Here is a 15,943-nt window from a genome sequence, read left to right as displayed (position 1 = left end):
GCGAAACAACATGGCGATAGAGTCGAGTGGACGGAGGTTTACGCTAACTTTATTAATTTTTGTGTGCGTTTTTGCGGGCAGGCAGGCTAAGGAGGCGGTGGCGGAGTCAAGAGCCGCGCCCCGGATACTCGGTATGAGACTGGAAAGGAGCGAGACACCGGCAAAGACCACCGAGAAAGGGGTAATTCAGGTGACCGAGGGCAGCGATACCTTATTTAGGTTCTACGGGCTTCACTTGCTCCCAAACAGCTCGGCGCTCATTAAGTTCACGGAACTTTACTCCAGCGATAAAGTGGATGATGCTGCCGGCCATAACATGACCCCCTTAAATAGGACTTGTCCCAAACTCACAGAGGATATAGAAGTGAAGGGGTCCATGGTGGTAACGAACCAAAACACCTCCGGGGTGGTCAGCCTCCGGATCAAGCAGCTCCGCAAAAGCGAGGCGGTGAAGGTGTTCGGCTTGTGCGTCCGCGACACCCAGGAGAAAGATGAGACGTGGTACATGCTGGACGATAAAGACGGCAGAGTGCGTGTGGTGGAGGTGGCGAAGTCCATGCTGCCCATCTGGCTGCAGGTGATCCTAATCGCCTTCCTGCTAGTGTTGTCCGGCATGTTTAGCGGGCTCAACCTGGGGCTGATGGCGCTGGACCCAATGGAGCTCCGAATCGTGCAGAGCTGCGGCACCGATAAGGAGAAAAAGTACGCTCGGAAGATCGAGCCCATCCGCAGGAAGGGTAACTACTTGCTGTGCTCGCTGCTCCTCGGAAACGTCCTGGTCAACACCACACTCACCATCCTCCTGGACGACCTCACCAAGTCCGGGATCGGCGCTGTGGTCTCCTCCACAGTCGGCATCGTTATTTTTGGCGAGATCGTCCCGCAGGCGCTGTGCTCCAGGCACGGTCTGGCAGTCGGGGCGAACACAATCCTTGTTACCAAGTTATTCATGCTGTTAACTTTCCCTCTGTCGTGGCCCATCAGCAAGCTCCTGGACTGCGTCCTGGGTCAGGAGATCGGCACCGTGTACAACCGGGAGAAGCTGGTCGGGATGCTGAAAGTCACCGAGCCGTACAATGACCTGGTGAAAGAGGAGCTAAACATGATCCAAGGCGCACTGGAGCTCAGGACCAAAACAGTGGAGGATGTCATGACGCCTGTCAGCAACTGCTTCATGATCCACAGCGACACCGTGTTGGACTTCAACACCATGTCCGAAATCATGGAGAGCGGATACACGAGGATACCTGTGTATGAGCAGGAGCGGTCCAACATCGTGGACATCTTGTATGTCAAGGACCTGGCTTTCGTTGACCCGGACGACTGCACCACACTCAAGACCATCACAAAATTCTATAACCATCCTGTCCACTTTGTCTTCCACGACACCAAGCTGGACTCCATGCTGGAGGAGTTTAAGAAAGGTTTGTGGAAATAATTTGATGTTGTCATGCAATTTAGAGACACCTTAAACGGTGTGATGATGATAAATTCACCTATTTCATTTTGTGGTTACTCCAAGACTGGTAGCAGGGATTTGTATCACGTGTGAATATTTTTCTTACCTGGTAAATACAGGAGTGACAGAAATATTGACACCATACAGTAACCTGCAGTTAGTTTTGACTACGCCCATAGTATTTGCTTGTTCATGAGACTGTCAGAGGTTATGGTTGAACCCGATGCTTATTTTTAAGGCTTTAGTTTGTAGTAGTGTGTTATGATTACCGCTTGGCAAATGTCATCGGCAGATTACCTAATTTTGCGGTGAAGGATAAAACACAAAAAGCAGCTGCATAGGTCTTTGATATCACAATGAGTTCAGTCTGGCTTAGTGATCTACCAGGCTGTGTTTAAACAAGGAGGTTATAGCTGAGCTTGACCTTTGACCTCTTTTGTGGAGTAGGGTCAGCAATGAGCACAAGTTCCCATCTTGGGGATCAGTGTTATGTGGATTTATTCTGCCTGCAACACAGCATCATTTTTTTTTAATATATATTAATATATCCAATACATGTTTTTTATTTTAGGCGTTTCGCTGATGCTCTTATCCAAAGTGTCAGGATAAAGTTCAGCCCGGCCATGGTTACAATGTGCATCGAGCATTTTATAAGAAGACAGTCTCTGTTCACCAGACTCTTTTGGGTTTTGAGTATTTGATGTCAAAGTCATAATTAGTTTCAAATTTAAAACTGCTAGTATTTACTCTGAGTTTCGGGCGGGATACTAAGTTGAGCTGCCATCTTTATCAGTTACTACATTCAGCCTGTAGACATTCTTGGTGGGATTACAAAAAGACAGCGTAGGTTTATTTCTTACAATCCAAACCAACCAAGGTAAGCAAACACAGCGTTGTTAGTCTAAAGCTGCGTTTCTGACTAAAATGACTGTTGAGGCTTTGTAAGCAATCAAAAGCAACCTCAGTCGTGTTTTTGTGATTGGTGGTATCAAAAACACGTTCCCGTTTGGCATTGCTGCTTTTCCTCTTTCAAATCACACACAAATACACACGTATATACACACTCCCTGTCTCAGGAGGACATACACACACTGACGCCATACCCCGCTGGGATATATTTTTCCTCTTTCAGGCATCTCCCATCAAGGTCACAGACCGTAGACACCCTTGCTATGTCTATATGTTAGCACAGTAAGGAATTAGACTTTCTTTCTCCATAGTAGCCTCAGTATCCGAATGTAAGACGTAGTAACAAAGGTAAAAACATCCCTAAACTTAGTTGGCAGCATCTCAACTAACTGTCTCTTAATTCACATGTTTCAGTGTCACTTATCTCAGATCAGCTGCTGTGGATTGACCTTTGAGTTGCTGTAGTGGTGCACGGAGTTGTTGTGTGACATTTAGCCAAGAAAAGGGCCCTGCGGCTCATCTAAGTAATGCTGGCGAGGTGGGAGGGTTTGGCAACAAGTCTGGCTTCACAGAGAGTTGAAAACAATCTATGTTGGCTCAAAGCTCGACAGGGAGATTTACTGCAAGTAATTATGAGAATACACTCAGTTGTTGTGTATAACGTGTGGAGAAAAGTGTTAAGTATTTAAATGTAGAAAAAAACAGCGGCAGAACTGCATTTCAGCAATATTAACCTCATTTGGACGATGATGAATTGAGAAAGGAGAAGAATACTTAGGATTCGTCAAGTACTTAATTCACACAAGAGTGTACAAAAAAAAGACTTTGCCGTGCTGTTATTCTCATAAAACTATTTACTTTGGGCAATGCAACTGCTTGGTCCTGTCAAACTGTACTGTGAAATAAATCAGAACAGCTTGAAACCCTAATGTTTTGGAATATTTCCAAAATGACATAGAGCATAGATAGAGCATGACAAAAATATTGGAGTTAGATATTATGGGAAAAGTCATGAAATGATGTGACATTGTGTGTTTGGGGCATCTGTAGCAGTGCATATGGGCAGCTCCAATCTCAACTCATTTAAACAGCATATTGTTTTAGTTGGATCAGTGCAGTCAGTCTAAATGTAGTCAGTGTTTTCACTTTATAGTCACTTAACCAACACTTTTAATCCCGTTTTTGTTAACACAGTGTGACTGGTAGCTTAACAAACAATGAGTACAGCCAGACATAGAGCCGGTGCCATATTGTTTATGTGAAGGGGCTTTTACTCTAAAAAGATCTGACACCTTAAAGGTACAAATCTGCAGGTAAATAAACTAGGAACTGTTAACAATAACAACAACCTGTCATTTCCGTTTAAAGCAGCATGTTTACTTCTAATGTTAAGTGTAATAAAGACTTCTTTGTATGAGAGTCTAACATTGGGTGGGATATCTGTGAGTCACCTGTGTAAAATGTAGGCCTACTTCTATGAAGCTTATAACGTGATGAGGGGAAAAAGTCCCGAATCTTGAGACGAGTATGAGAAATGCAGGGTTGAAATGTAACTCAGAATCTTGAAATCCTTCTACGCTTGTTGCATGTGAGAGCAGATCTGTGTACAAAAACACAGCACCGAGTACTTTGTTCCAAAGATGCAAAAAGTTGCAAAAAATGATTATTTTGCTACCACGCCAGCTTCCATGCTGTGGCCGTGTTGACGTGGTAACGACGCCCCCTCCCCTGACTCTCCCCTGACCTGACACGCCGCCTACATCTCAAGTTCCTCTCACTTGCCGCTTGGCATCAGTTACCACGGTGATGGCGGCATCCAACAGCGTCAATATGTGTACACAAACTGTTTCTTTAGGTTGGGCTCTCTATAATCAAATCTGCTCTGTCAGCGCACAACTGTTTACTTTTGAAGTTCAGTTCTGTATTGATAGCTGTAGAAGTCATCAATACTTTATATTCTGACATTTCACCTTCTCTCTGTGTGTGTGTGTGTGTGTGTGTGTGTGTGTGTGTGTGTGTGTGTGTGTGTGTGTGTGTGTGTGTGTGTGTGTGTGTGTGTGTGTGTGTGTGTGTGTGTGTGTGTGTGTGTGTGTGTGTGTGTGTGCACACTCAACAGCCTTTTCAGTCAACATGATGTGACCTTTTTAGATGAGATGAAATTTTAATGACACTCTGGCTGTCATTGCAGGAAATAGTAACCTCATACAGAAAACAAAAATGTAAGAAAAATAACATTTATTTTTATATATGTTACGTAATAATATAACAGGGTGTGGATTATATAAAATTGTCGTGCATGTTGTAGAGCATTTGAGATTTTCTAAAATTCCTAATAAAATATTGATGGCACCTATTTGTGCCTTTCCTGTTACTTATCATGACTTGCAGGGAGGTTTAAATTCATGCAATCTGGACATCATTTAGAAAACACACAAACACAAGTGAACCATGAATTCACTGTAGGCACATCACACTCTGTCAACAGACCGTCACATGTTGTACCCTCAAGCAGCGTGTCATATTAGCCTACATTTTGGCCTCAGGGACTATAGGATCAAGGAAACACGTGCAAGACAATCTTTCCTTTGTATCTTTTTATACTAGTTCTACCGATTTTCTTTCTTATTGATGGTGATATTGAGGAAAGCACAGCCAAACAGTGTGGCTGTAGTAAAAAAGACAACAAACAATTTCATCAATTAGTTGATTTACTAATTTTATTATGCTTTTTGGCTTTTCCCCTTCCTTTATTGTGTTATATATCTTTTTTTGTGCATGTAATAGGTTTGCAAAGAGAAAAAGCCCAAAGTCCACCCCAAAGGGACTTACCATCTCCAACAGAAAACACTGTTCACTAACTGCTCCAAACAGCTCTATTGTAGTCCAGCCTTTACTTCAGAGACCAACGTGGTCACTTTGTACCACACGTTATAATGCTCGCCTAGCTGCTAGCGTGGCACGCCCTCATACTCTGCTTCTGACTGGCTAGCAGTGCTTACCTAGCTACTGTGCATGTGCGACTCTGAACTAAAACAGCTAAAACAGAGAGCTCAACACTAGGGCTGGGAGATATGGAGAAAATCAAATATCACGATATTTTTGGCCAAATACCTCGATATACGATACTCGATACCGCAACGATATTGTAGTGTTGACTATCGGTGCTTTCACAAAATATTTACACAATGAGATTTTTGATCAATAATCATCAGTAATGTGGATATAATGACTAAGTGGGTAAAGACAAATAATAGAACAGTTACAACAGTCTGGTAAGTTCAGAAAATGACATCTTTACTGTAATGCAGCCTTTAAAACCAGGAAAAGACAACACTTATGCCATATTATGATATTACGATATCCAAAATCTAACACAATATCTAGTCTCATATCACGATATCGATATAATATTGATATAATATCGATACATTGCCCAGCTCTACTCAACACAGGGTGAAAAGAGGAGCTGCAGCAATGTGCAGTACAACAAAATGTTTTTTGAAAATGAAACCACATAAACCTATTCTGGTACAACCTCTAAATACAATTATGAACCTGAAAATGAGCATAATATGTAGAGATGTACCGATACCAGTATCGGTATCGGCTCCGATACTGCCTAAAACGCTGGTATCGGTATCGGGAAGTACTGGAGTTTATGCACCGATCCGATACCACGTAATAAAGCCCTAAAGAGAAATCTACGTTAAAAGTAGTTTATTTAGGTTCTTTTTCCTTTATAACTGACTGTCAAACTGGAGAAAAAAAGAAAGTTCTACGGCATTCATTGTTTGTGTTTGTTCATGTTTCACAAAGAGTTTAACCTGAGCCAGACAGACAACAGAGATAGAAATCATATCACATCCATACAGGGATAGTAGTATACAGCTGTAAAAACATAATAAAATATATGACACACTGGTATCGGATCGGTACTCGGTATCGGCCGATACGCAAGTTCAGGTATCGGAATCGGTATCGGGAAGCAAAAAAGTGGTATCGGGCCATCTCTAATAATATGAGCACTTGAAGTATTTTTTAGGCAAAAATGCCCAAAATTCTAAGGGACAAGCTTCTTAACTGTTGAAATGTTTTGGTTTTCTTGATCTTCTATGATATTAAACTATTTGGGTTTTGGACAAGACATTTGAATATTTCAACTGGGGCTTTAAGGTATTGCAATTGATAGGACAGCTAGGTGAGAAAGAGGGGGAAGACATGCAGGAAATTGTCACAGGTCGGATTCGAACCCTGGACCTCTGCGTTGAGGCATACATCTCTCAGTATATGTGCGGCTGCTCTACCACCGAGCCAACACGGCCACGCAATGAGCATTTTTTAAATCAAACTATTATTCTGTTAATCAGCAAAATAAACAACCCATCTATCGCTAATGAAAATTATCGTTCGTTTCAGCCCTAGGGAAATACACAGCAAATGGTTATCTATAAAGATAACAATGTTACCATTAACAACAGCTCCCATGTGCTAGCACTAACTGCTGTACATGTGTACATCAAGTAAGCATGATGTTTATCCTTGTGGTCCTTTTTAAAGTCACTCATTCAAAAATTAGTTTTGCAAACATTTGTTTTTTTTGCCTACCACCATTCGATTTTAAATTAAAGAAACAATTAGTTTTTCTTGCATTGGAGAAATTAGAATATTTAGGCCGGTCTGTCAAAACGTTAATGTGTTGTTAAAAATGCAATATCACAAGACACAACACATATTATCAAGTGTTGTTTAGACCTCCTGGTTTTTTTTGTATACATTTTAGTTGTAATAACTGGACTTCTTTGCACTATTTATTTTGATTAGTGAAACTACATTAGATAGGATGTGAGTAAGTATGCAGGTCTTCCTAGACTAAACACAGCATTGCTATTGGAATGTGCCTCTCAGGAAATTAACTGCCTTGTGTTTCGTTTGCGATTGTCAGGACCGTCTGCATTGTCTGCTGTTTATCGGTGTTTCGGCACTTATCTGGCCACCCCACCTAGCCTTTAGGACCCTGTTATGTGTGCTATGGTACGTTTTTGTTAGGTAGTGCATCTCAAAAACTTGTCAGCAGGTTTCAGTGGAAGTTTCCCCCCTTCCAGATTCTTAGACTGTGAGATGAGTACTGTAGACTCAATTTGTTTTTCACACACACACACACACACACACACACACACACACACACACACACACACACACACACACACACACACACATACACACATTGCAATACATCACCTTTATTTATTATTATTTATTCTTCCCCCCCAGCCTGAACTCTTTATCTAAACTAAACCTAATCTCAGCTCTAATCTCAACCTTTAACCCAGAGCTGTGAACTTGACTCTTTAAGAAGCCGGGAGCCCAGACATATTTACTCTGTCTGTCTCTTTTTAAGTGTAAGAGAACACAGAGATTTACAACTCTGAGTAAAGATTACCCAATCTCAGCCTAGCAAGGTTGTCACAGGGTAGACTTGAATCTCCACTCCTCCTTTTGTATATTGGGTGGGTTTATCTCCCTCACTCACTCTTCCCTCTATCTCTCCCTCCAATTATATTGTTTCAATCTGCCCATCTGTCCATGTTCTTCTGTTTTTTTATTTTTTTTTATCCATTGAAAAGAGCATTTTGAGTCACTTATGGCAGTGATTTAAATGTGATCAAATACCTGAAATCTTTATTGCTGCAAGGAAAAAAATAATTTGTAGAAAGCAGTTGTCAGGTTATGTAACACACCACTATGGTCACATTAGGGCTGGATGTATGCCAGTAAAGTAAAAAGAGGGGTGACTCGCAAAACGGGAATCTTCCAGATAATGCAAAACATCCTGGAAAACGTTGTCAAATCCCTTTTAAATTATTGACTAAAAGCTGTTTATGGATACATTTGAGGCCAGAAATAGACCATGCAGTTGATGCATCATGCTTTGTTTATTAATTGTTAAAGGTTCAGGAGTTTGGAGAGAACCTCTGAGCTCCTAACTCCCCATATTTGCTCATTTATTCACTATGTACGTGTATCTGATGGAGGAAACCCGTCTCCCTGGCATAACCCTGCCCATTTTTTCACAAAATTCTTGTTTTCTCTATTATTTCGGACATTTTGTAATCAACATTTGAACCATAAAAAAAGATATATGGAGTCAATTTCTTCAGCTTTTACAAAAAATCTGAAACTCATTACATTTGTGGGACAAATTCAGATCGGAACACTTAAACTGGAATGTTTAGTTGCTTTGTTGTGCATATGGCTTCCACAACACATTGTTTAGAGCAGGGTTAGCATTCAAAGTGTGTTAGACACAAAGATAAAAAAGTGTAGAAATGGATGTTTTTTTTTTTTTAAATGCACTTCTCTTTGTCTTTTCAACATCAGCTTCAATATCCGTTGGCATGAGAAAACTGTTGCATCCTCGAAAAAGAGACATAATTCAAATGAAGCATTAGTTAAGGAGTGGATCGGTCTAACATCGCCAAAGAGATGATGGATGCGTATCTTAAAAAAGATAAATATCATTTTGTGTCTTCTTCATGTAGAGGCCATGGTGTGTGTGTGTGTGTGTGTGTGTGTGTGTGTGTGTGTGTGTGTGTGTGTGTGTGTGTGTGTGTGTGTGTGTGTGTGTGTGTGTGTGTGTGTGTGTGTGTGTGTGTGTGTGTGTGTGTGTGTGTGTGTGTGTGTGTGTGTGTGTGTGTGTGTGTGTGTGTGTGTGTGTGTGTGTGTGTGTGTGTGTGTGTGTGTGATATTTGACTTTGACTTTTTAAGAGACAACCCCTCAGGTGTTCTGCTGAGTCACACAGAGTAAGCTGACTTCCCTTGCTTTAGTGCTCCGGTTTCATTTATGGAAGATGAAAACTGAATGATTGATTCAGGTCTGCAACCAGCGTTTTACTTTCACTGTTACATGTGGCAGCTTCTAAAACACTCCATAATCTAAAAGACAGACAGATAATTCTTTTATCTCTTAAATAGGTTCAGTGCCAGCTAAGAAAGTATATTCTTGCATTGGCTGCTGCTATTTTTAGGCTATAAAGTACATTTTGTTTGACAAGAAGCACATTTTTGTCAATGAGTGTCTTACCATCTTCCTTAGCAGATGAGGTTTGCACATACACAGAATTGTAAATTGTTTTGTTGAATTGTAAGTTTCCATTTTTCTGAGCATGTTCAGGACTTTTTGTCCATCTGGCTTAAAAATTGAGATTGAAAGTTTCATGCTTGATCTTGGGAATTATTAACACCACTATTGGTGGCCCTAGACTGCACAGACCTTTACTCTGCCTCATCAAGACTCATACAATCAGCAGCTGGAAATCAGTGCCAAACAGTTTTCTCTCTCATTCTCTCACTTCTTATCAGCCGCCTGCTGCTTCTCTCTCTTTTCCTGTCTTGTCATCGTAGCTCAAAGTGCTGACTGTGCAGTCGCACTCCTCCCAACTTCAACTTTTAGTGTGTGCTTTTTGTGTGTGTGTCACACACCAACACATCCAGACTTGTGTGCCATAATCAGTCAGCATGAAGAAAAAGCAGCTCAGCCCAAATTTCTGGATGTCTTAAGCTGCTTACACACCAACCAGACGGCCAACCGTCGGCAGAAAAGGCAGTTGGACTGATCAGTCTCCCCAAGTTGGCCAAAAAATGCATCAGAACACACCGAAAAGACGAGACCTGATACGTCTCCATAACAGCAAGCGGCACTAATCTGTATTGTTGCCCAAAAAATGAAAACCGGCAGCTGATTGGACGAACGCGTCACGTGGGTTTGTTTTCTACGGAAATTCAAAGCCAGACTGTCATGCCGACTCGTTCAGAATACAATCTCATATTGTACTAAAATAGTTCACCGAAATGTTTCTGAAAACATTTTAAGCGAGAAATAGGCCATGCAGTTGCTGAATCTGTCTTCATTTCAGATCGACAAAGGTCAGTTTAAAAGATTATCGTCAGATTTTGAGAGACTCTAGTCACGCTCATTCCGCTCCTCGTTTCCGGGTTAGCACTCTACCAATCAGATGGGGTCATTTGAGTCCGACTGCCAGCAGTGCCCGCCCGGCCGATTATACATGTCAAATCGGCCAAAATGAAGGCAGACGGCCCCTCGGACGGACGACGGCGCGGAACACCCCGAACAGACTCGAGTCACTGACCTCGCAGACGGTCCGACAGGCGGTTATAGGCTCTATGTGTCCGGGCCTTTAAACACAAGCACACAGAGCCTTGTCTTGTCTATTTGTTTGAACGGAGGTTTTGCTACACATCATATTACAACGAAATATAAACGTAGTAGCGGGATCCCTCACGTGTTAAAAACGTTTTTGCATAAGCATATCAGGCTCGAGGTGTTTTAGTTTCAGATTGTTTTGGCAACTGGGCCAGTTTGGTATCTATGTTTTGGTGCCATAACCAAATAGATATTAATGGATTAAGTGATGCAAAGAGAATTCATTGCCAACTCTTTTAAAATTTGAGTCGTCGTTGAAGTTGTTAGAAATATGCCAAGCATTCTACACCTTTGACAATGTGAGGATTAGCTGCTCTACTCTGTTGTATATTATGGGGGCTGTAGGTTGGACAAAACAAAACATTTGAAGAAGTCACTCTGGGACGATAAATTAAATAATCGAGAAAATTATTGAAAGATTTTTGATAATGAAAATAATCTTCAGTTGCTTGCAAACCTAGATTGGTTCCTTAATAACCTCTTAGAGTTGTAAAATCCTGACTCATAGGTGAATAAACTGTTATGCACTATCTTGGTGTCTGATAAACCTTCAAACCTGGTTTATATTTCATCTCCTCGCTGATACTCTTTGGCAGCATGTCAAACTATTGGATTTTTCTTTTTTTAATGCAATGCTATTCTAAGTCTGAATTCAGCCTTAAACTTAACACGTCACCGCCTCTGCTGTAGCCAAAAGTGGTGAGCAAGTCGACATGAGATGCAGAAAAGTAGTTTTGTTTCTATAACAATCAGTAATAAATCTGCTAAGCAAAATAAAGCCATTTCTTCACAGCCCTACTGAGCAGATTTATCCTCAAAGGGCTCCAGTTTTAGCTGGAAAAACAGGTTAGAAGAGCTTGACCTGTCCCGCACAATAAGAGAGAGTGTGTGTGTGTGTGTGTGTGTGTGTGTGTGTGTGTGTGTGTGTGTGTGTGTGTGTGTGTGTGTGTGTGTGTGTGTGTGTGTGTGTGTGTGTGTGTGTGTGTGTGTGTGTGTGTGTGTGTGTGTGTGTGTGCGTGCGTGTGCTGTTGACCCAAGTGTGTGTACATGTATGAGCATGCATATTTGTAACGGTGCGTTTTGTTTCATCTCCGCACAGCGCGCATGTTCTGCAGTCGACAGCAGTGGTCAGTGCTGCTGATGTGTAGCCGGCTGGTTGGGTTTTGTGCGTGGGCGGTATGCGTGTGGCATTCCTTTCCCATACAGACCCATCGCTTTCGCCCTTTTGTCGCCGATGTTTCATGTCAACAAACTGGCCGGCTCGCAGGCTTGTGACGGAAGAGCCAGAGGGCAGAGAAACAAACTGGAGGGTCACCCGACCTGCTGGGAATATCTGTGTGTTCAATTAATGATCAAAGGAAACTGAGAAAAGCAAACAAATCTTCACATATTAAAAGCTGTCAACATGTAATCAACTACAGAAACAGACTCAACACTCTTCCTTAAGTAAAACCACTACATCACACAGAAAACTGCAACCTGAAATAATGTGTGAAAATGGGTTGTTCACTTCCTTGGTAATGTTATGGTGTGTTCATTCCAGAAGAGAAGCTGCACCTTAAAGGGGTGCTAGAATGCAAAACTGATTTTACTCTGGCATAGTTGAATAACGACAGTTCGGTGGGTAAATAGGACATACATAGAAGCTCAAAGTCCCATTGACACCCCTTTACTATGAAAATCTCATATTTTGAAACTGCCGCTGAAAACGGGCGAATCCCAACAAAGCTGGAAGTTGACGTCAACCTCCCAAAAACCGGAACCTTTGTCAGCCCATGGGTGTATTAAGAGAACGGCCACGCCCCAACATTTACAAATAGGCTACACAACTGACCTGAGATCAGGTAGTCTTCTGAATCTAGGTCACGCAGATCTCTGCTATTCCATTACAAAATTCACTTCTGAAACTTTTTTATGCGAGAAATCAACTATGTAAAGCTCAAATATGGGCCGTTTTACGAAAATGGATGGCTAATTGCAAATTTTGTCCAACTGTGTGTCGGAGTTCAGCGGCCGGTGCAGCCTGTGTTGCTGCCTCGCCGCCCGACTTGCCTTCCTTCACACACCCCGGCCTGCTCTGAGGTACTTGGAGCTCCGTCACGACTGGCAGCCCACAGCACTCCATACCCGCTCAAAGTCACCGTTTTTTGTATAATGGACTACTAAACGCTGGTGCTCTGACAGAGCTCCAGGGCCTGCAGCTCCCCTCTTCCTGCTAGCTAAATGCCCGGTGTGTGTGAGTGAGAGCACGGTCAGCGAGCTTGTTACGCCAGCAATCTGTTACCACAGGTTCCAGTTAATCTTTTAATGTGTGTAATTATAATGTGTTGAGTTATTTAAACAAACGATTGGGGAAATAAACGCCGCTTGTCCGCGAGTCTCATTGATAGAGCCTGCGGCTGGATGTAGCTCTATCAATGAGAGCTAGCTCCTCCTAGAATTCCTCTGAAATTCACAAATATTCATTAATTTGAAATCGGACACATAGCTAGGATTGAAGGGACAGTCATAGTTAACGAAACCCCCACTGTTCACAAAAATTCATTAATTTGAAATCGGACACCGTTGTTAGCTTTATAAGACATTTAGGGAGATGTTGTATACGTGGCGTGACAAAATTCAAACTGTAAATATACAGAAATTACACCAAAAATGAAGCTAACTATCCGTGATTTGTAGCTAGCTACACATAGCTAGGATTGAAGGGACAGTCATAGATAACGAAACCCCTAATCTTCACAAAAATTCATTAACTTGAAATCGGACACTGTTGTTAGCTTTATAAGACCTTTAGAGATATGTTGTATAAGTGGCGTGACAAAATTCAAACTGTAAATATAGCTAGTTATGCTGACAGCCAGCCAAGATTAACTGGAACTGTTGTAAGAGATTGCTGGTGTAACAAGCTCGCTGACCGAGCTATCACTCTCACACACGGGCCATTTAGCTAGCAGGAAGAGGGGAGCTGCAGGCCGGGGTCTGTGGAGGAAGGCAGGCCGGGCAGTGAGGCAGCAACACAGGCAGCACCGGCAGCTGAACTCCGACACACAGTCTCACCAAATTTGCAATAAGCCATCAATTTTCATAAAACGGCCCATATTTGAGCTTTATATAGTTGATTTCTCGCTTTAAAAAGTCTCAGAAGTGAATTTAATAACGTAATAGCCCGACAAACAATGTATAACTTTGCAATGAGACCTGCTGTCGAGTCTCCCATGTGTTTCTATGTAGTTTGCTCAAACCAATCAGCGCGTAGCTCATTCTGAATATTCATGAGCATACCATATTTGGAAGAAAAGCTCTTGTTCCAAATAGCCATATTCACAGGGTAGTTAAGGGCCTAATAAAATAGCATTCGGGCAATTTTCAGCCCAACCAATGTTACATACCCCATTAGGAGACCTTAAGGAACAGTGTAAAATACCCTATATAATCATTCTATCACCCCTTTAAAAGCTCAGCAGAGTTTAGTGTTTGTGACAAAGGTCAGCGCGTTTCTCGGTTCCCCTTTCAGCAAATTGTTCTCTGCTCTCACATGGTCTTCTGTGTCCTAGTTTTTAAGAAAATCTGTGGGTGATTTTCTTAGCACAAAATGTCTGCATTGGCGTTGCATAGTTTGAAGTAGAATTGACTGTACATAAAAAATATATTGTTTTTCCCATTTGTAGTTTCAGTAGACCTGTTTTGAGTCTGAAATTACCTGATTCTGTCAACATTAGTAGGTAGAGCGTTGTCCATTGATAGCAGGATTGGTGGTTTGATCCCTGGCTCCTGAGTGATACACTGATGCCGTAAACACCCCTTGAGGTCGAATTCCCCACTCGGAAAGTTGGGAGAACGGCACCAGCAATCCAACGTATCCACGCATCAACCGTAGTGAAAGCTGTATGAATGTGCTGTTTTTAGCACTGATGTATTACTTTTGTCTCATTTAATTAGCTGTACACAGTACTGCCCATCTTCTATCTGTAGACATGTTGCTACGGTGTTTGCATGTCCAAAATACCTCAACTGGTATTGTTTACAATGGTTAATCTGGCTAGAGTCCCTCTACACCCATTTTTCCGACGTTTAACTGGAAAGCGATCGACTCGGGTATGACGTCATTCCCAGTTCCAACCTCCGACTTCCGTGGTTATTGCAGCATAAACCCCAGTTGCTCCTGATTGTTAAGCCAGCACTTTTGCATGGTAGCTCTCTGCCATTTCCTTCTGGATGTGTGTGTAAATGAGTGAATGAAAGGCCCATTGTAAAACAGCTATATAAATGCCGTTCATTGTAACTTTGTGACTTTATTTTGACTTTCAAATTCCCCTGCACTGAAAATCCAAGGTGAAATTAAAGCTTGAAAACATGCACATATAATAAAAAGCTGAAAGCAGTTAATAAATGATTAGTACACTGATTTATATGGTTTATATGAAAAGTGATGTCCAAGGTGACAAGTTACAAAGTCAAGGAGCACTGGAGGCAATCACTGTCACCTCAGTAGAATGGGTGAGGGATGGATTTTATACAAAAACAAAAACACTCTCCTGTCATGTCAGATTCTCAGTTTGATAAGTGACAGCTGTTCTTATTTCTGTGTGAGCCTGAGGTGAGCGTGCTGCTCTAAAACACACATCTCAGCAGCTACAGACACACAGGAGCTGGGTGACTTTGTGGTTTTTTTAAATTGTAGACTCAGCTGACACAGGTCAAACACTGAATGCATGAGGCAGCTTGTACTTGGCTGAACCTCTCTCTCTGTGTGTGTTGTGTGTGTGTGTGTGTGTGTGTGTGTGTGTGTGTGTGTGTGTGTGTGTGTGTGTGTGTGTGTGTGTGTGTGTGTGTGTGTGTGTGTGTGTGTGTGTGTGTGTGTGTGTGTGTGTGTGTGTGTGTGTGTGTGTGTGTGTGTGTGCCTGCCTGCCTGCTCTGAAGGAGTCAATAGACTCTCAAGTGCCTCTCCAGTAACTGGGGGAGAGTATGTCCCCTGGGGTCCTACTTCCTCTGAAATATTGACTCAGCACCACAGGGAGAACACACACACACACACACACACACACACACACACACACACACACACACACAGACTGTCTTTTCCATTACACCATATCTCTATTTTTTGTTGCTACAGTTATCTCGGGTGGAATGAACAGTCAGCTAATGCACCTAATGTTATCACTTAAGATGCACGTGTTTTCAGAAAGTTAAAGTACCTATTTCATGCAATCTTCAAGGCACTTACAGACCAGTTAATGTGTCGCCATCCATGTGCTTGTCACCATAAATAAGGTTCACAATTAGGGATGTCTCGATTTAATATTTGGTATCTGTAGACACTAAGAGCATTGATTAGCAGAAGATATGCAATG

The 15,943-nt window shown here is 42.0% G+C and overlaps 1 protein-coding gene across 1 annotated transcript in view; it reads left to right on the top strand.

The window, feature by feature from the left end:
* The window catches only part of LOC114556034 (metal transporter CNNM4), a 45,729-nt gene continuing 29,786 nt past the window's right edge, over positions 1 to 15,943 (top strand). Inside the window, exon 1 of the mRNA XM_028578856.1 lies at positions 1 to 1,424. Within this exon, the coding sequence (XP_028434657.1) occupies positions 11 to 1,424 (1,414 nt within the window). The 5' untranslated portion in view covers positions 1 to 10. The remainder of the gene's footprint in view (positions 1,425 to 15,943) is intronic.

Source organism: Perca flavescens, chromosome 5 (genome assembly GCF_004354835.1).
Source record: "Perca flavescens isolate YP-PL-M2 chromosome 5, PFLA_1.0, whole genome shotgun sequence".
Taxonomy (NCBI): domain Eukaryota; kingdom Metazoa; phylum Chordata; class Actinopteri; order Perciformes; family Percidae; genus Perca; species Perca flavescens.
This window is presented reverse-complemented; position numbering and strand designations above follow the sequence as displayed.